The following is a 20,152-nucleotide window of genomic DNA, read 5'->3' as shown; positions in this document are numbered from 1 at the left end:
GAAGGCGCTGCACACGAGGAGCGTGGATGCAGAATGCTGCCAGGCGGGAGCTCAGCTGCCTGCAGCTCAAAGGCAAAGAGAATGCGAGATAGATGCACTGCAAATCTCTGCTGTTATTTCCTTTGTAACTGCACTGCTGACTCTGTAATCTCGGATTTACCTTTTTCTTCCCCTGGCATAAACCTCATGTTCTCGCTCTGAGCTTGCTTACCACGTAAAGTGGATTTGGGTGAATAAAACCCACGGCGCTCCCTCCCAGATGAGGAATCCTCATAAACCACGTTGAGAACAAATCCCCCGTGGTGCAGAGACTGCAGGTCCCAGGAGTGGGGAGTGATGGATGTGGCACAGAGCTCCATGGTGCAGGAGGTGCTTTGGGGGAGCTGGGACTGCCAGGATACCCACATGTCATCCCTGGGCACCACCCCATGGCCACAGCAACTGAGCGGCCTGGATCGGTGCTGGGTTTGCCCAGAGCTGTGATGCTGCATCCCAATGGGGGTCACTGAACACCCCCAGGGATGGGGGCTCCCCGCTGCCCTGTGCAGCTGTGCAGTGCTGACCGCTCTTTGCAGCACAGATTGTTCCCAAGCTCCAACCCAGCCCTCCTCATTGCACCCTGAGCCCATCCCCCCTCATCCTCTCTCTGCTCCCTGGGATCCCCAGCTGACTCCTCTCACCACAACCTCCTTTCAGGAGCCGTAGGAGTCATGAGATCCCCCCCGAAGGCCCCTGTAGTGATGCTACACCGCAGCCCTCTTCTGTCTCAGACAAAAAGGAGATGATGGAGAAGTTCTAGAAAGAAAATGTGTGACACAATGTGGAGAAAGAGACGGAGGCAAAGCCAGAAGCCCTCCTCAGAATGAGCTGCTGGGGGAGATGCTGTGAATCCAAGTTGGAACGTTACGGATCTGTGGTTATCACCTCCTGCCCCACTCTGCCCACTGCCATCACATCCACTGTGCTGCACGGGACAGTTTGGAGCCAGGGGGGCTGGCGGCACCACGGGGTGCCAGGCTGCAAAAGTGCCATCTGAGAGTGAGCAGTGCGCCCTTGGGTGATGGGAGCAGGACAGGGGACTGTCCATGGGCAGCAGACCCACAGCTCTGTGCTCACTCCACACGCACGCTCAGACAAATCCAGAAGGAAACCACGAGCAGAGGCACAGCCGTGAGCAGCCAAGGAAAACCCCGAGTGGGAAAATGCATCAGGAAGGTTTTCAGACGTGCTCTAAAAAGTCAGGGCTGCTCCTGAGGTCCCGCAGGCGCTCTGCCAACACCGGGGCAGGGGTGGGAATGGGGCAGGAGCAGTGACCGTGTCCTCAGGGCTGCACCTCCCAGGCCACATCTGTACCAGGCGCCCTCAGCACATCAGCACTGGGCACCCTCAGCACTCTGGTGTCCACCTGGCACTGTAGGCAGAGCACAGCAGCGGGGGGCAGCAGGGAACCACTGTCGGGTGGATCCATAGAGATCCATCCATTCGGAATGAAGCTAATCTCCAAATTTTCCATCAACTCAGATTTTAATAGAAATAATCTCCCCTGGAGATAGCTGTAACATAAAGTTCCAGTGCTGCTCCTCGTACTGTATCCCACGCTTTCTTACCAGTGAATTATGGTTCAATTACGTTCCCTTTGCCCTCTAAGCACAGGAAGGAGCCCTCAAGTCTTCTTTCCAAAAAACCTTCAGGTCAATGGTGCAAACACGTGCAGCTCCCCAGCTCCTCACCTGAACCAGGCAGGGCACTCAGCACAGGGCATTCTGCAAGCACCTGGAGTGTGAGCAAACATTTGCTCCCAGCACAGAGCTACAACTGAACCTTCCAGAAGACCACAGAAATACACAATCTGACAGCCCAGCACAAGGAAAACTGCTGCATCCTTTATATCTTTCATTTAAACCTGCTGCATCCTTTCTGCCTTTGCTTGGACGTGCTGCATCCTTTATGCCCTTGCTTGCTCTAAGTTTTCATACACTCATTACATCTGAGAAAGACCTCTGAGATCCCTCAGTCCAATCCCAACCCACCCCACTGTGCCCACTGCCCACGTCCCCCAGTGCCACATCCCTGTGCTCACTGAACACCCCCAGGAATGGGGGCTCCCCGCTGCCCTGAGCAGCTGTGCAGTGCTGACCGCTCTTTGGAGAAGAAATTATTCCCCATATCCAACCACATTTTCCTCCATCCATTTCACCAGAAGCTCTGTATGCCCCTCAGCTCCCGCCTGTTGGCTCAAAGAGCCACGGGGAGGCAGAGAGCAGAGGCACAACAAAAAACATGGATGAAATTCCAGAGCATGGGCACAGAAACACACAGCATAAACCCAAGGGCTGCCCTCCAGGTGCTCCCTGCTTCCTGTCAAGTCGCAGTGATGCCCTGCTTGCTATCACACAATGCTGGCCCTGGGGCCCAGCAGGAATTGCAGGAGCGTCGCTGACCCAGGATTTTGAAGACCCCGAAGGGAACCTGATGGGAAGGAACGATATTGGGTTCACGTGGATGTGTTAAATGCCCTTATTGCTGGGGAGTCAGAGTAAAACAACAGACCAAGCATGTTGATAACAAAAATTAGAGCTTGGACGCATAGGTGTCAGGGTGAAACTTCCTCCTGCCTCCACCACGAAGCAGCTCTGGCAGTGCTGCACCTGCAGGTCGCACACCAGGCGGGAGGAGGTGGGAGTCAGTTGTGCTCCTTCTTCCCCACTGAGCAATGCACAAAGGAACGGTTGGGCCACTGGAGAGTGCTGGAGATGGTCTGCATGGCTTCATGCACTGCACCCAAAGCACACATCGCCAGACATCTGGAGGTAAACGATGGGGTCTGACACCCCATCCCTGCAGGCATTCAAGGCCAGGCTGGATGTGGCTCTGGGCAGCCTGGGCTGCTGGTTGGCGACCTGCACACAGCAGGGGCTTGGAACCAGATGAGCACTGTGGGCATTTTGCAACCCAGGCCATTCTATGGTTCTGTGATTCCATGATCCTATGACAATTCTCGTTAAGCAATCATCATGTAAAATAGACATTCCTTTTTTTTTTTTTTTAATTTTATCCTAATATTTAGAAAAGAGTGAGAGGCATTTTTTCGTACTTAACAGAGGATGAGCAGCTTTTCTTCCTTATGATTCAAGTCGAAGTGGGCTTTGCATTGGCACTAAAATATGTTCATTTATCACCTTAAAATAGTTCTTAGTAGTAACAAATTGAACACAAGCACCCTACGCTCCCAATACCGGATACATTGGAACTGGGTAAGCAACCCCAAATCCCCCACATTTACAAAGAATGTGCAGAAAAAGGGACTTTAATCCATCCCCTGGGACGGGTCCTTAAGGTTCACTCTGTTCCAACCCCCTGCCGTGGGTTGGGTGCCCCCCAGCTCAGCCTGCCCAGGCCCCAACCACGGCCTCAGGCACCTCCAGGGATGGAGCAGCCACAGCTCTGGGCAGAAGATGCCAACAAAATGTGTTCATTTTTCTGTCAGGAACATAAACACCAGAAAAAACAGCTACAAAGAGACGTTAAACTGTGCCACGTTTGGTGCAGGGCTCAGCAGAGTGCAGTGAGCAAAGCACGGGGCTGCACACTGAATAAGAATGATGAAAAAAAAGCCCAACAGCTGTCTCATTCATTGAGCACAATTAATCTGATCTGAAAGAAGCTGGGCTCCTGTGGAAAAACAATGTGCAGCTTGTAATCAAAAAGCATCTCAAAGCATGTGCATAAATGGTTTGATTCTCCCATAAAAGGGTTGGAAATCCAATACAACTATTGACATGCAGAGATCTTTACAACAGCAGAAAGCAGATGCTCTGGCCAAGGATCAAAGCTTTGAGCGCTGGTTTAGGCCATCCAGGAGGTCATTTCCTGACCTCCAAATCTCCCTTTGCAACATGAATTTCTGCTGATTTATTCCTCCACTTGTTTGCACTGCTTATGTGGATGAGATAGAGCACAGAAACAGGAACTTGTAGGAGCTGTGTGGCATTGGAAGAGGAATGAGGGGAGTGGGGCAGAAACAAGCAGCTGGGGTTGGCATGGTGTCACCACACGGCCAGACAGCAGCATGGAGGAACCACGTGGCTGGGGTTGGGTTGGTGGCACCTCATGGTTGGAGCTGCTGTGGTGGCACTGCATGGTTGGTGATGGTGTGGTGGCACCGTGTGTTTGGGATTGGGTTGGTGGCACCGTGTGGTTGGGTTGGCATCACCACATGGTTGAGGTTGGCTTGGTGATGCTGTGTGGTTGGGGTTGGGTTGGCAACACCACATGGTTGGGGTTGGGTTGGTGGCACCGTGTGGTTGGGTTGGGGTTGGGTTGAGTTGGTGGCACCATGTGGTTGGGGTTGGGTTGGTGGCACCGTGTGGTTGGGTTGGGTTGGGTTGGTGGCACCACCTGGTTGGGGTTGGGTTGGCATCACCACATGGTTGGGGTTGGGTTGGTGGCACCGTGTGGTTGGGTTGGGTTGGTGGCACCATGTGGTTGGGGTTGGGTTGGTGGCACCGTGTGGTTGGGGTTGGGTTGGGTTGGTGGCACTGTGTGGTTGGGGTTGGGTTGGCAACACCACATGGTTGGGGTTGGGTTGGTGGCAACACGTGGTTGGGGTTGGATTGTCAACACCATGTGCTTAGGGTTGGGTTGGTGGCAACACGTGGTTGGGGTTGGGTTGGTGGCACCATGTGGTTGGGTTGGCATCACCACATGGTTGAGGTTGGCTTGGTGATGCTGTGTGGTTGGGGTTGGGTTGGCAACACCACATGGTTGGGGTTGGGTTGGTGGCACCATGTGGTTGGGTTGGGGTTGGGTTGAGTTGGTGGCACCATGTGGTTGGGGTTGGGTTGGTGGCACCGTGTGGTTGGGTTGGGTTGGGTTGGGTTGGTGGCACCGTGTGGTTGGGGTTGGATTGGCAACACCACATGGTTGGGGTTGGGTTGGTTGCACCATGTGGTTGGGGTTGGTTGGTGGCACCATGTGTTTGGGGTTGGGTTGGTGGCACCCTGTGGTTGGGTTGGATTGGGTTGGGTTGGGTTGGTGGCACTGTGTGGTTGGGGTTGGGTTGGCAACACCACATGGTTGGGGTTGGGTTGGTGGCACTGTGTGGCTGGGGTTGAGTTGGTGGCACTGCATGGTTGTGTCACCATGGTGGCACCATGTGGTTGGGTTGGTGGCACTGTGGGTTTAAGGTTGGGTTGGTGGCACCACATGTTTGAGGACCAGTGGCCACGCTCTCATCCAGGCCATTCGCTGCCTTCCCAGTGAGGGAAACCACAGTAAGGGCTCCTGCGAGGTCTCAGGACACACAGGACCAACCCTCAGTCCTTTTAGAATGGGATTTGTCCTTCTTGGGCCACAAAGGCCTTTCCAGTCCTTTGCTTAAAAACGACCAGGGAAAAGCTACAGCACTCGAACCTGATTTTGTACTTTTTATCCCCACTTTGTGACAGCAAGCTAGGATCAAAATAGAGCACCGTGTGGGTGGGTGTAGATTTAAATAGCAAATGAGCACCCGGCCGGTGTCATCCGTCCACCACAGCACCACGCAGTGCCATGCCCCGAGCACAGCTGGCACATCCCAGCCCCACACACAGCTCACAGCCTGCAGGATGCTGCCATCTCCCCACTGTTATGGGGACAACACAGAACCACAGAATCACAGAATGGCCCTGGTTGGAAGAGATCTCAAGGATCACGAAGCTGCAGCCCTGCAGCCACACGCAGGGCCCCCAACCTCCGCATTGCACAGCAGCCCAGGCTGCCCAGGGCCCCATCCAACCTGGCCTCCAACACCTCCAGGGATGGACGGGGCATCACAGCCTCTCTGGGCAGCTGTTCCAGCCCTTCCCCGCTCTCACAGCACACAACTTCCCCCTGACATCCAACCTCCAGCTGCCCTCCCTCAGCTTCCAGCCGTTTCCCCTCGTTCTGCTGCCATCTCCCCTTTCCATGAGTTGACTCCCCTCCTGTCTGTAGGCTCCCTTCAGCTCCTGCAGCTGCACTCAGCTCACCCCCAGCTTCTCTTCTCCGTGCTGTAGAGCCCAGCTCCCTCAGCCTGGCTTTGCATGGAGCTGCTCCAACCCCCTGCTCATCTTTGTGGCTCCTCTGCACCCTCTCCATCAGCTCCCTGTCTTTCTTGTATTTGGACCCCAGCCCTGGATACAGTGCTGCAGATGGGGCCTCATTTGGGCAGAGCAGAGAGGGACAATCCCCTCCCTGTCCCTGCTGCCACCCCTCTGCTGATGGAGCCCAAGAACATCACTGTAACCCCACAGGCACGCTTGGGTCTGGTTTTCAGATGGATTAAAAGTGGAAGGAAAGAGAGCCAGCAGCACTCATGGAGAAGAAAAGCCCTCAGAGATCTCAGGACGGAGCCTCAATCACCGAACGCCGCTGCTCCTCCTGAATTTTCCGAGCTTTTTGATGAGCTCCAGCTCTGAGAGTTGGCTGCTTCCTGAGTACCACTCGTCTGCAGCAGCCTCTTATCTCGGGTATACATTTTTTATGTGCTATGCTGAGCTGTGATCCCACAGAACAAGCGTTCCCTGTTTCCAGTGCAATGGAAACGCAGAGCCGGTGCCTCGCTGCCCCGTGTGACAGCCGTGGGGCTGCAGGGACATCGCTGCCCTATGGAACAAACCAGGTTTGGGCAGTGCCCTCCGGAGGCACTTTGTGTTTCCCAAGGATTGATTCTGCCTATAGAGTGTGGGGCTCACACCCAAAGCACAACCTGGGCAATCTGTTTTCAGTTGTGTTTTAGTGATGCGGAGCAGCCAGTCACTGCTACTTCAAGGGGGGGAAAAAAAGAGAAGAAATCCGCTGGGGCACGTTTGTGTCTCCTTCAAAAATAGATTATAAGCTCATAAATCTTGTAGGTGTTTGGGATAATTTCATCCTGGATCCCCACCGCCCCATCCCACAGCCAAAAGCATCCGTGCCTGAAGGAGCAGCCGGGATCAGCAGGCAGGGAGAACCCCACCGATGGGAAAGGATCTGCAGAGCCCTCCTCATCCCCTCCTCCTCGCTGTGCCCGTGCTGCTGCGTGCCAGCAGCTCAGAGCCTGCTCCAGGAGCTCCTCCTCCTGCTTTGATCCCGCTGCAGCCGCTGTATCCTGATGCTGAGGAGCCCACGGTCCCCTGCATGGGTTTGTAAGCGGGCAGACCTGCCTGACATCAGAGCACAGAGCTGACTGGGAGAGCAGGGACTCCTCACCCCCCACCAGCACCCAGCACCCCCCCAGAGCAACACAGCCCTGGGAGTCGCCCAACGCACACACGCACACCGGCAGGTTTTCACTACCATTTCCACTGCTGGATTTTCTGCTCCCCACGTGCACAAAGGATGGTTTCATTCACCCTTTTCATCCTGATTTCTGCTACTATGAGCTCAGCGGTTCTGCCCTTCTTGGTGGAGTCTGTGTGATAGGACAAGGGGAAATGAGGGGCAAGGGGGAAAGAGGGGAGATTGAGACTGGGCATAAGGGGCAAGGTCTTCCCCCACAATTGAGACAGGGGAGGTTTGGGTTGGATATGAGGAGGGAGTTTTTCACACACAGGGCATTGAGGCACTGGAACAGGTTGCACAAGGAGGCTGTGGATGCCCCATCCCTGCAGGCATTCGAGGCCAGGCTGGATGTGGCTCTGGGCAGCCTGGACTGCTGGTTGGTGACCTGCACACAGCAGGGGCTTGGAACCAGATGAGCACTGTGGGCCTTTGCAACCCAGGCCATTCTATGGTTCTACGATTCATGCTGAGGGCAATGAGGTTGCACAGAGAGGTGCTGCTGCCCATCCCTGCAGACACCCACGCTCAGGGGATGGGGCTCTGAGCACTGATGGAGTTGTAGGGGTCCCTCCTCACGTGGGACCAGATGGCCTTTGAAGGTCCCAAACTGTTCCACGACTCTGTGATTTTAAGGCACCCACACCAGCACCAGGGTGCTCAGCACGTGGCACCCACAGCTGGCTGCATCAGCCTCATACCCAAGGCCTGTGCTGTGCTGTCACCATGGCACACAGCACGCAGCAGTGGCACTCTTGGCTCTGATGTGCCTGTAGGTATTTCCTACAGTCCCCACCACTCCTCTGTTTGTCTTTTAGGAAGCAGAGCATCAGACAGGGTACTCTACAAAAAAGCCCTTCTACTTGCAGACAGAACAACTCCTCCTTGCAAACAACCTGATCAGCCACAAGGTCCCTCAATCACACAGCCCCACTGCAGCATCCAGACCCCAGCAATAAAGGTGCACGCAGACCCCCAGCCCACCCCACAGGATGGCACCGAGGCACAGGCAGCACTGCATGGCCCTATGCTGCCAATGGGCAGCGAGAGGCTCAGTTGGGTGGTGGGGGGCTCTGCTGGGTGGTAGGGGGCTCAGTTGAAAAGCAGGAGGCTCATTTGGGGCTCAGTGGGGTAGGGGTGGTTCAGTGAGGTGGTGGGCAGCTCAGCAGGGTGGTGGGCAGCTCAGCAGGGTGGTGGGGGCTCAGTGGGAGGCTCAGTTGGGATGTGGTTGCTCAGCAGGGTGGTGGTGGTGGCTCAGAGGAGTGGTAGGGGGGCTCAGTGGGGTGATGGTGACCCAGTGGAGAGATGGGGGATGCTCAGTGGAGTGCTGGGGGCTCAGCTGGGGCAGTGGGAGGCTCAGTTGGGGGGCGGATGGCTCAGTTGGGTGGTGGGAGCTCAGATGGGTGGAGGGGGTTCCGTTGGGAAGCTGGAGGCTCAATGGGGCGGTGGGGGCTCCGTTGGGATGCGGTGGCTCAGATGGGTGGTGGGCAGCTCAGTTGGTTGTTGGGGGCTCAGTTGGGTGGAGGATGGCTTATCTGGAGGCAGATGGCTCAGTCAGATGGTGGGAGGCTCAGTTGGGTGGTGGGGGCTCAGAGGGGTGGTGGGAACCCAGTCGGGCAGTGGCATCTGTTGGCCACAGCTCGGAGCCACCACATCCCCACCTCACCCTGCTGCAGACACATCTGCATCCCGCAGTCACTTACGTGTGCTTGTGCCACACTGAATTCACACCAAACCCCACAAAAATGGCCCAACACAACCCCTCTCCGTCAGCCTTCCTTCTCACCTTCAGCCCTGGCTGGGCAGGAGTCCAGGAAAAAGTTTGCCTCTCTCTCTTTTATAATAGGAAAATTTATTCCTCGGTTTCCCTTGGCTTAGCAGAAGAATCAATGTTCTGTGCGCTGTTTTTCAAGCTCTTTCCTCATTTGCATTAAGGCGATAACAAGGCAGAAAATATTATCCTGAAGCATCCAGATTGAGAAGAGGGACCACAGAACCTTCATGAAGCCACAGAGGAGGGCGAGAGGCTCCATCCCCCAGCACAGGGACACCCCAGGCCCCCCACAGCCTCACGCAGGCAGACCACCCCCCCCCCCCAGCACAGACCCCAGTGCAGGAAGGATGCATCACTGCAGGACATCCTTCCACAGGATGCAGGCAATCCGGCTCCTCTGGGGCTTCCCCAGCTGCCACGCAGCACAAGGGCCGTGCTGCAGCACGAGTTCCTGCACTAACTGCCCTTCTACCTGCTGTCAGGCCACGGGTGAGAGCTGCCCCAGCTCCATTCAGCCTCGGGGGGTCTCAGCAGAGTGCCCACCCTCACAGCAGCTTCTGGGCGATACCTCAGCACTCTGTGATCCAGAGCGAGGAAATGCTTTGCAAAACCCTTGTGGGAAGAGAATGGAACAGGGATGGGAAACGTAGGGTGCTGTGAAAACACCCAGCTGAGCAGAAAGCCTTGCAGGCCAGAGGAGCTCTCTGCAGCACACACAGCTGCAGGCACTGCATGGCTCCTCACCGCAGTCCCAGATGCTGCACCGTGGAGGAGCAGCGCTGAGCACTGCCCTCTGCCACCCCACCTCCACCCCAACCCCTGCAGGGCGCCCCGTGCCCACAGCCCCACGCATTCTGCCCTTCACAAAGGAATCGTTCACAGCCTCCCCTAATCAGCAACCCGAGGGGTTTGCTGCTTGGTTGTGAAGCTGAGGAATGCCCCGGTTCCTTCTGCAAAGCATGAAGAGGGCTCTCCTTTTGGTCACTGAGCTGTGCAGCCTCTCCATCCCAGTGCAGCCTCTCTGCTTTCAGTCCTGCATCCCCCTGCCGCATCCCCACCTGCTCTCTGCAGCTGTGTCTGCAGTTGGAAACCACCTTGCAGTCCCTCCTATCCCTCCTGTCCCTCCCGTCCCCCGGGGGCCACTCTCCAGCTCCTGCACGGTTGCAGAGCAGCTTCACCTCTCAACCCACACGGCGCCCCCCTGCAGGCCGCTCAGAGTGTTTAACCCGAGGCGCCGACCTGCCGTTAGGACGCAAAGCGCCGATTGCCTGAAAAGCGTGCCCTCCCCGACACGAGGTCACCGCCCGCGGTGGAGATGCTCTTCTAACAATGGAGCCCACTAACGGTGAATTCAAAGGCTTTCAGCTGCACAAAAGAAGTGATGGAGAGTTGCAAAGGAACCTAAAAGAGCCTTGGAGACAACCCCAGGAGAGCCGGGAAGCTCGACTTGCAAACTCGAGGGCCGGTCCCGGCGCCACGCTGGAGCTGAGATGCCAGCATGCCGTGCTCCCATCCGCAGCCCTGCTCCACATCCCCATCGCACAGAGCAACTCCCCTCAGCATCCTCAGCATCGCAGCTCCCCAGAGGCTCCGGCACTTCTGGCTCCCAAAAACACAGCCCTGAAATGTTTCATCAGCTCTTGGAGAGGCATCGACAGGGAAGTGAGATATGGGATGGGAAAGCCCGCTTCATGCGTGCCAAGATGCTCTGCTTTGCATGGCACAGCCCACTGCCCCCACAGCTCAGGGACTTGAGTCTGGGACAGCCACGTTGCCTCACCTCACCTCGGGACCAGCCCCTGGATGCAGCACAGGATTGCAGGGAGCGAGGGGTGGGAGTATGGCACAGCACCAGGCTGATCCCAGCACCACACCGACCTCGGCACTGACCCCAGCACCACACCGACCCCAAAATCACACCAGCCCCATCAGCAGGCTGACCCCAGCACCCAGCACACTCCCCAACAGACCAAGCAGGAGTGGGGTGCAGACAGCGCCCAGAGAACTGGGAGGCAGAGAGATGGACACCACGCAAGATCCTTATGGCTGTCCCCCTCCAGACCCCATACCATGCTGTGTCACACAGCAGGGTTGCAGCAGGATGGGGACCGGGTCCTCCACGCCTCAGTTTGTGGACAGGGGAACGGGGCCGAGGGAGGAGGAGCCGGTGTGGCGGGGCTGGCAAGGGGAGCTGAAAGCCGGTCCCCGAGGGCATTGCTCCGGGCTGCAGAGGAGCAGCGCGGCACCCATCCGATCCAAAGGCAGCGCAGCCCCTCCTGCCCCCGCCAGGCGAGCTGCTGCCCCATCACTGCGCCCTCATTAGATCCACGGTGACTGCAATCCTTCTGCCCTGACCACGGCTGCCCCCGAGCACACGCTTCTCCCCGCGCCCCCAGCACCACCCGCTCTGTCTCAGCTCCCCATGGCGCACAGCTCGATGCCCGGTGCCACCTCAGCTCCCGTCCGGTGACACGCGCCCACTCTTCCTGCCGCACTGCCGTCCCCGCACCGGGGCACCCCGCACCATCCATCACCATCCCCAGCGCCGTAACACCGCAGCACCCGCCCGGTACCCGCGGCACAACCGGTGTCGGAGCTGTGCCCCCTCCCCCCTCCAGCCCCGTGCCCCCTTCCCGGGCAGCTGGCGGTGCGCTGCCGGCCCCGGAGCGCAAGCGGGGAAAGGGTTCGCCGCAGCCCTGTGCGTCCCTGCGCGGCTCCGCGAGCAGCGGGAGCGGGGAGGTGGGGAGCGGGGGAACGCAGCAGCACCGGCAGCGCAGCAGCACCGAAAGCCGTCCCGCCGGCCCCGTACGCGGCCGCGGCACAGCGAAGTTTGCCGGGCAGCGTCGGAGAGGGGGGTCGGGGACGGGTGCGGTGCGCGGCGGTGCGGGGTCAGGCGCAGTGTGGGTCGGGGCCGGGAGAGGTGCGGTGAGGTGCGGGGCCGGGAGCGGTGCGACGCGGTGCGGGGCTGGGAGCGATGCGGTGCAGTGCGGGTCGTGGCCGGGCGCGCACTCACCGTCTGCTGGAGGTCGGGGATGCCGATGCGGACGACGATGGCGCCGGGCGCGGGCTCCTCCATGCGCGCCGGGGCCGCCAGCTTGGGGGAGCGGGGCCCGGCGGGGCCGCGGATCGGGTCCAGGCGCGTCTCCTCCCGCAGGCCGGAGCCCGGCTCCCCGGCGGAGGCGCGGGGCTGTCGCTCCGGTGGCGGCGGCGGCTCTGGTGGCGGCGACTCCGGGCTCTCATGTTTGCTGCCGGCGGGGCTCAGAGGCATGCTCCGTGCGGCGCGGCGGGGCGGCCGGCACCGGCACCGGCACCGGGGGCCGCGCTCACAGCCCCCCCGGGGGCCCTGCGGGAGACAGGCGGTGAGTGGGGACCGCGCCGTGCATCCCCGGTGGGACCCCCTCTTCTTCCCCCCCCGGCACACGAGCGTCCCTCATGCAGAGACCCCAACTACCCCCCCCCCTCCCCCCCCCCCCCGGTATACAAAGGGATTCTCATTTCGGGTCTCTCCGTGAGGAACCCGACCCCACAAAGCAGGAATCGTTGTGGGGACACCCCTACACCCCATGGCAGGGATCTCACAGGGACACCCCCAATGGGGATCTTCATGCCCAGGGTCTTGCGCAGGACCGTCCCCACCCCACAGGGGAATCCCCATCCCAAGGACATTTTGGGGATGCCCCACCTCATCCCTGGAGGTGTTCAAGGCCAGGTTGGATGGGGCCCTGGGCAGCCTGGGCTGCTATGAAATGGGGAGGTTGGTGGCCCTGCAGGGGGGGGGGGGGTTGGAGCTTTGTGATCCTTGAGGTCCCTTCCAACCCGGGCCATTCTGTCATTCTGTGATTCTGTGACCCCACCGATGGCCCCCTCCCAGCAAGGGGCCAACCCCCATCCTGTGTAGCTGCCAGGGTGGGCATCGATCCGTGGCAGTGACTCGCACTCAGAAGAGACCCCTCCTCATCCCAGGGAGCAGGCAGCCCCACCACAGACACAGGGACACACAGAGCATTGGGGCCAGGCACAGTGCTGGGGGCAGAGCGCACAACCATCCCAGGCTCTGCTCCTGCGCCCATCAGCTTCCTTCTCTCCGTGCCATCACCCATGTGTGTGCCCCTTCCCATCCCCACACCACCACCACGGTTTCTGCCCCATCTGCAACACTGGTTTTCCATCTCCACTCACACACTATCACTCCTGGAGTGCCTGCCTGGCCCCTTTGAAGGAGATCCCCATGAAGGAGGCTGGATACCAGCAGAACAAGCAGGGCTCAGCACTTTGCCTTGAGTTCCTGCCCCACAAACTGTTGCTCCTGTGGGTGCCTAAGTGCTGCCCGCTGTGAGCTCCCTGAGGCTGTCAGTGCTGGGACAAGGCCATGCACACCAACCAACATGCACCCACATTTGGACAACAGTGCACAGCAGCACCCAGCTTTGGGGACAGACAGATCTGCCCCAGTGGGAGCTGCCACCTCCAGGCTCTGCTGGCAGCACAGCTGCCGTCAGCTCCCGCACGTGGAGCACAGATGCAAGCAGCCACACCATGGGCTGCTATTTCTGCCCATTCTCCTGTCAGGGAGAGCTCCTGGCAGTCAGGTCCTTACTCCTGGGCAGGAATGGGGGCTACCCTGCCAACAGCAGATGGATGAGGGCTGAGCCCTGCAGGACTGTGCATGGGGCTGTGTCCGGTCCATGGCTGGCTGGGATTCAAGGCTTTAATCTAGATGACAATCCTCAAACAGAAATAGCCCCCAAACCACTGAGAGCTGAGAGATTTACGGTACGGCCTGGATCTGTCCAGGAAATGAGTAATGGTGCTTCCTCCAGCCCTCCCACCCCAGCCAGAGCCCTGCTCTGTGAGCAGCCTGGCCCCCAGCACTCCCCTCTGGAACATCATCAGCTCCAAGTATCCACAGCAACTGAGATGGGAACAGAGAGGGGAGGCTGCACCCGGGGACCCAGAGCCCTGGGACACAGCAGGAGCCCAAGGGGTTCTGGAGCATGAGAGCAGCACCAGCCCCAAAACTGAGATCCTGGGTCAGGGGTGATGAATGAGAACATGTCAGGAGCAACTGGCCCCATCTCTGGGCTCCTGCCACCCACACCTTCACAGCAGTGCTGGAGAGCTGTGGCTCAGCAGCTTCCCTGCAGCACGGGCTGCCCTCATCCCCAACACGGCTCAGGTCTGCGTGTCTGGATGGGAGCACAGTGACATCAGTTTCAGTCACCCCCAAACATAAACCGGCTCTAAGGTGTGAGTTTATGCTCGTGCCCAGCAGCACAGAAACCCCAAAACGTCCCAGTGGGGCTGCCTGTGCCGCAGCACCTCTCCTGGGGTCTGGGAATTGCTCCCTGCAGGGCAGTGGGGCAGACAGAGGGGATGGGAGCAATGGGAGGTTGCCATGCACAGTGCAGGGTCTGCCAGGCTCTGGGTAAAGGCGCTTGGGAGCTGCTTTGGAGAGCTCAACGGGGCTGAGAGATCGTGGCTCTGGGACCAAGGGCTGCAGCTCATCAGCAGCAAAGGTGAGGGCTGTAGAGAACAGGCCGGGCTCTGGGCTGTGAGTCAGGGGATGAGGTGGGGCTGGAGAGGGGAGGAAGCGGATGGAATGGCCGTGAGTCACTGTGAGCCCAGCTGAGACCTCCGGCAGCTCAGGAGACAATGGAGTCCGAACGGCCAGGAAGGGAGCAGGCAAAAATATCTTTGGAACAAAGGGCAGAGGGCAAAAAAAGGGGAAGCAGAGCAGGGAGTCAGCAGTTGAGGCTGCATTTGGTGCAGGAATGACTGGAGGCCGGGAGGAGAAACCCAAAGCTGCAACGCTCCGGGCACCAGCAGCTCTGCATGCAAGGGTCAGCCTCTGCTCCCAGGGAGAAGCAATGGGGTGAGAGGGGATGGGCTCAGGGTGCAACGGGGTTGGAATTGGGAACAACCTGTGCTGCAAAGAGCCATCAGCACTGCACAGCTGCCCAGGGCAGCGGGGAGCCCCCATCCCTGGTGGTGTTCAGTGAGCACAGGGATGTGGCACTGGGGGACTTGGGCAGTGGGATGGGTTGGGGTCGGACTGGGGGTCTCAGAGCTCTTTCCCAACTTCAGTGATCCTACAGGGCTCTTCCAACCCAAAAGAAGCCGAGGAGCAGCAGGAAGTCCTGCTTCTACAAGGAAGGAAGCCTGGAGATGACAAAGGGGAGAGCTGTGCTGCGTGGCTGCAGGAGGACATCAGCGGTGCCACATCTGCTCCGCTCCGCTCCGTTCCGTCCTTGCTGTTCAATGATTTTCTTTCCTTTTTTTTTTTTTCTTTTTTCTTTTTTTTTTTTTCCTGCCTCGTTATTTCACCACGGGGAGAAATTAAACGCTCCAGATGGTAATTGTCAGTAATATTCTGGCTTCACCCCCCCAGTCTCAAATCTTCTGGTACCTCATTAGCTCCCAATAATGTTTCAGATCCGAGTGATTGGAAAAAACGCATTGCGCCCCCCCCCCCCCAAACTCCATTACAGACTTGCAGAGTCATTCACATTCATTTTCTCTTATTAAATCAACTTCTTTGCTGAAGGAAATAAAAAAAAAAAATCACTTATCTTGAAAAAAGACTCAAAATCTCAGAAATTATAATCCAATGAGTCTTATCCTAACGCCGGGAAAAATGGATAAAAAGCCAGCAAAGAGAGCTATAAAATCTTTCAGGAAGATTTTATAGTGACAGGAACAGATCAGTAATGCTTCTGCCAAAGGAAATCACTGCTCAGCAGTGGGGTTTGCGTAGCACCAAGGTGACAGCACACGTAGAGCCACTCATTGGGACACCCCGACACCCACTGCAATGACAGGCTGTGCAGTGCTGCTGCAGCCACCTCTTCTGTCCCCTGATTACAGCCTCTCTTCATCACTCCCAATGTCATAGAATCATTGAATCGTGGAATCATTCCAGTTGGACAAGACCTCTAAGATCAGCCAACCTGACCCCACAGTGCCCACTGACCATGTCGAAGGGTGGTGGGACCTATTGGTGGTGGGATCCAGAATAGTGGGATCCAAGGGTGGTGATGGGAGCCAGAGTGATGGAACACAGGGTAGTGGGACCCAGGGTGGTGGGAAGAAGGGTGGTGGGACCTATGGTGATGGGACCAAGGGCAATGGGACCCAGGGTGATGGGATCCAGATGATGGGACCCAGGGTAGTGGGAAGAAGGGTGATGGGATCCAGGGCAGCAGGATCCAGAGCAATGGGACCCAGGGTGATGGGATCCAGATGATGGGACCCAGGGAAGTGGGAAGAAGGGTGATGGGATCCAGGGCAGCAGGATCCAAAACGACGGGACCCAGGGTGATTGGACCCACAGGGTGGTGGAAAGATGGATGATAGGACCCAGGGTGATGGAAAGATGGGTGATGGGACCCAGGGTGGTGAGACCCAGGGTAGTGGGAAGAAGGGTGAGGGGATCCAAGGCAGTGAGATCCAGGGTGATGGGATCCAGAATGATGGGACCCAGGGTGATTGGACCCACAGGGTAGTGGGAAGAAGGGTGATGGAACCCAGGGTGGTGGGATCCAGGCCAGTGGGATTTAAGAGTGATGGGATCCAGAATGATGGGACCCAGGGTGGTGGGAAGAAGGGTGGTGGGACCTATGGTGATGGGACCCATGGCAACGGGACCCAGGGTGATGGGATCCAGATGATGGGATCCAGGGTAGTGGGAAGAAAAGTGATGGGATCCAGGGCAGCAGAATCCAGAGTGATGGGAGCCAGGGTGATTGGACCCACAGGGTGGTGGAATGATGAGTGATGGGATTAAGGGTGATGGGAAGAAGGGTGATGGAACCCTGGGTGGTGGGATCCAGGCCAGTGGGATTAAGGGTGATGGGATCCAGAATGATAGGACCCAGGGTGGTGGGAAGAAGGGTGATGGGATCCAGGGCAGCAGAATCCAGAGCAATGGGACCCAGGGTGATTGGACCCACAGGGTGGTGGAAAGATGGGTGATGGGACCCAGGGTGATGGAACCCAGGGTAGTGGGAAGAAGGGTGATGGGACCTATGGTGCTGGGACCCATGGCAATGGGACCCAGGGCAGTGCATGAGGAAAGGGCTTGAAGAAAGCATGCAGCCCAGGGCATGGAAGGGCAGGAAAGGCAAAGTGGGAGGTAGGGTTCCCAGCATGGGGTGAAAGCCCAACTCCACAGTGGGGTCACGGGGCTGCTCTCCCTGTCCTCAGGCCAGGGCTGCTGCAGCCAGGGGCCACTTCTGAAGCCATTTTTCCAAACTCTGTTCTCTGGGCCTCCTCTCGTCCTCTTTCCTCTTCCTGGAAAGCTGTTTCAGATCCTTCTCTGATATGATGGAGCACGATGGCCTAATTTCTAGCCCACACATTCACCGCTAGTTTCCCCTATCCATGTGACAGCATTATCTGGCGGCCAGCACAGATCCTCTCCCCTCCTTTGTTTGCATGAGCATCACAGGCAGCACTCAGACCCACACTCCAACTTCACTCTGCAGCCTGGGCAGCTGCTGCAGTGTTCTCCTGCACAGCAGAGCTCTGCCCTGATGGGGGCTGCAGCCCTGGGGCTGCTCTGGGCACACGCAGGGAATGAAGCAGAGCTCCAAAGGAGAGCCCTGCATGGCTCTCGTGGCTTGCTGGGCTTCAAACCCACACCATCCCCATGCACATCACAGGGAGAGCTCAGCTCTGGTGCAAGCAGCGGTCTTGCAAACATTCTGCTGTGGAGCAGAGGAGAGGAAACAAGGATAATAGCAGCTGGAAGCTCCATAGCAGCAGCAGCAATGTTTCCAGGCCAAGGGAAAGCTTACAAGTACAACGTGGGAGCAAAAGGGAGCTCCTTTGAGAGCAGGCAGGCATCTCCGGGCACGCCGGTGCCAGGGCAGGTCACAGGAGAATGCAGGTGGCTGCACTCCAGCACAGGTGCTGCATTCCTGGGGGAGGTGGCAGCAGCAGGACCTGGCGGTGCTGCTCTGCAGGAGATGTGTGTGCCCCAGCTCTGCCCCGTGGCCACACATCTCCTGCAGGACATGAGCTGCACCCCGTCCCGGTGCTCCAGAGCTCCTTGTGCAGCACTGAGGGGTGTGGGAAGGGGCAGCACCGCTGCAAGAAGAACCAAGGGGAAGCTCAGGGTGCTGCCAGGGGATCGCTGCCAGGTGGGTGCAAAGAAGTGTCCCCATGCCCTGGGGTAGAGCTGCTGCTGGAAGGGCCAACAAGTTGAAGTTGCACCCAGCTCCTCCAGGGCAGCACTCAGAGCTGCTCTGGGGATGGGGCAGCACAGCCTCCACCTGCACCAGGACAGGGCAGTAGAGCCTCCACCTGCACCAGGATGGGGCAGTAGAGCCACCACCTGCACCAGGACGGGGCAGCACAGCCACCATCTGCACCAGGATGGGGCAGAACAGCCATTATCTGTACCAGGATGGGGCAGCACAGCCTCCACCTGCACCAGGACAGGGCAGTAGAGCCACCACCTGCACCAGGATGGGGCAGCACAGCCATTATCTGCACCAGGATGGGGCAGAACAGCCATTATCTGCACCAGGATGGGGCAGCACAGCCACCACCTGCACCAGGATGGGGCAGAACAGCCATTATCTGCACCAGGATGGGGCAGCACAGCCACCACCTGCACCAGGATGGGGCAGCACAGCCACCACCTGCACCAGGACGGGGCAGAACAGCCATTATCTGCACCAGGACGGGGCAGCACAGCCATTATCTGCAACACGAAGGGCAGCACAGCCACGATCTGCACCAGGACAGGGAAGCACAGCCACCACTTGCACCAGCATGAGGTGACAGATCCCTAACCCCCCTACCTGCCCCATCAGCCCCATGCTGCAGACTCAAAGCCCCAGGCAATGCTCACCCCTCCGGAGCCAGCAACCAGCCCCTGCTCCAGCAGCCGCCCGGCTCCCACAGCAGCACAAAACCCAGTGCTGTGTGCAGGTGCTGTGCAAACTCCTCGTCACCCCTATGCTCCCCAGGCCCAGGGGACCCCAGGGTCACCTTGAGCTCCCCCCCCCCCCAACGCGGCCGCAGGGACTCAGGCCTCACCTCAAAGGACCGGGGAGCGTCCGCTCGCGCTTGGCTGGCGATGCCCATGGGACACGCAGTGCCTGGCTCACACACACACCAGTTACTGATTTACCAGGGGCGGCTGCAGCTGCAGCTGGAGCTCGGTCGATGGCTGTGGGCGCTGCGGAAGGCTTGGCCTTCACCAGGGGGGGATGGGGGCAGGGGGATGGCACTGCTTAACCCCAGCGTGGGGCCGAGAGCTCAGTGTGCCATGAGGCTGCCGAGGCTCCCGTATCCCAATGTGGGCTGCTCACTCAGCCCCAGCCTGCACCAGCACTGCCCCGTCCTCTGCATCATCCTCCAGAGGTGATCAAGGCACCAGTGTGTGCAGGCTCTGCATGCAGCCCCATCCTCGGGCCATGCTGCGTCCATGCCCACCCTGTGCTGAGGTGCAGGACAGGCACTGCGTGGGCAATTTGTCCCAGCAGCTGTTTGGGTGTCTGCTCCTTGCCTTGCAGGCAGGCAGCTTGCACAAAGTTTTTCACACAGAGGGTGGTGAGGAGCTGGAACAGGTTGCCCAAAGGAGGTTGTGGATGCCCCATCCCTGCAAGCATTCAAGGCCAGGCTGGATGTGGCTCTGGGCAGCCTGGGCTGCTGTTGGTGACTGCACACAGCAGGGGGTTGGAACCAGATGGTCATTGTGTTCCTTTTCAATCCAGGCCATTCTATGATTTGTGGCTAATGCTGCAATACAAAGCAGGGCAACCAGCTCAGCCAGGCTCCCACCATCACATCAGAGGGGGTAGCACAGAGCTCATCACCATCACAGCCCCTCCAGCCCTCTACTGTCAGGGCTGCTCTCTGCCTGCACCCAGCAGAGGGATGACAGCACATCCAGGAGAGCTCTCAGCATCTCCTTCACCCAGGAACGTAGGAGCAAAACGTTGTGCCTGGCTGGGTGGTGGGAACACAGCAGCACACTCACAGCCCCACACTGCTGCACAGAGCAAATGAGGAGAGAGGGGAAACAGGAGAGGGAGAGGGGCTGGCTCGCCGATCAGCCTGCGGTGGCCACAGTGTCCTCCAGGCTCCATG

At 58.5% G+C, this 20,152-nt stretch overlaps 1 protein-coding gene across 1 annotated transcript in view; it reads right to left on the bottom strand.

Moving 5' to 3' along the window:
- The window catches only part of SHANK3 (SH3 and multiple ankyrin repeat domains 3), a 298,288-nt gene extending 279,129 nt beyond the window's left edge, over positions 1-19,159 (bottom strand). Inside the window, 2 exon segments of the mRNA XM_048925496.1 lie at positions 12,066-12,395; positions 19,097-19,159. Coding sequence (XP_048781453.1) covers positions 12,066-12,395; positions 19,097-19,144 — 378 coding nt within the window. The 5' untranslated portion in view covers positions 19,145-19,159.
- Positions 19,160-20,152: the final 993 nt, after the last annotated feature.

This window comes from Lagopus muta, chromosome 1 (assembly GCF_023343835.1).
Source record: "Lagopus muta isolate bLagMut1 chromosome 1, bLagMut1 primary, whole genome shotgun sequence".
Taxonomy (NCBI): domain Eukaryota; kingdom Metazoa; phylum Chordata; class Aves; order Galliformes; family Phasianidae; genus Lagopus; species Lagopus muta.
This window is presented reverse-complemented; position numbering and strand designations above follow the sequence as displayed.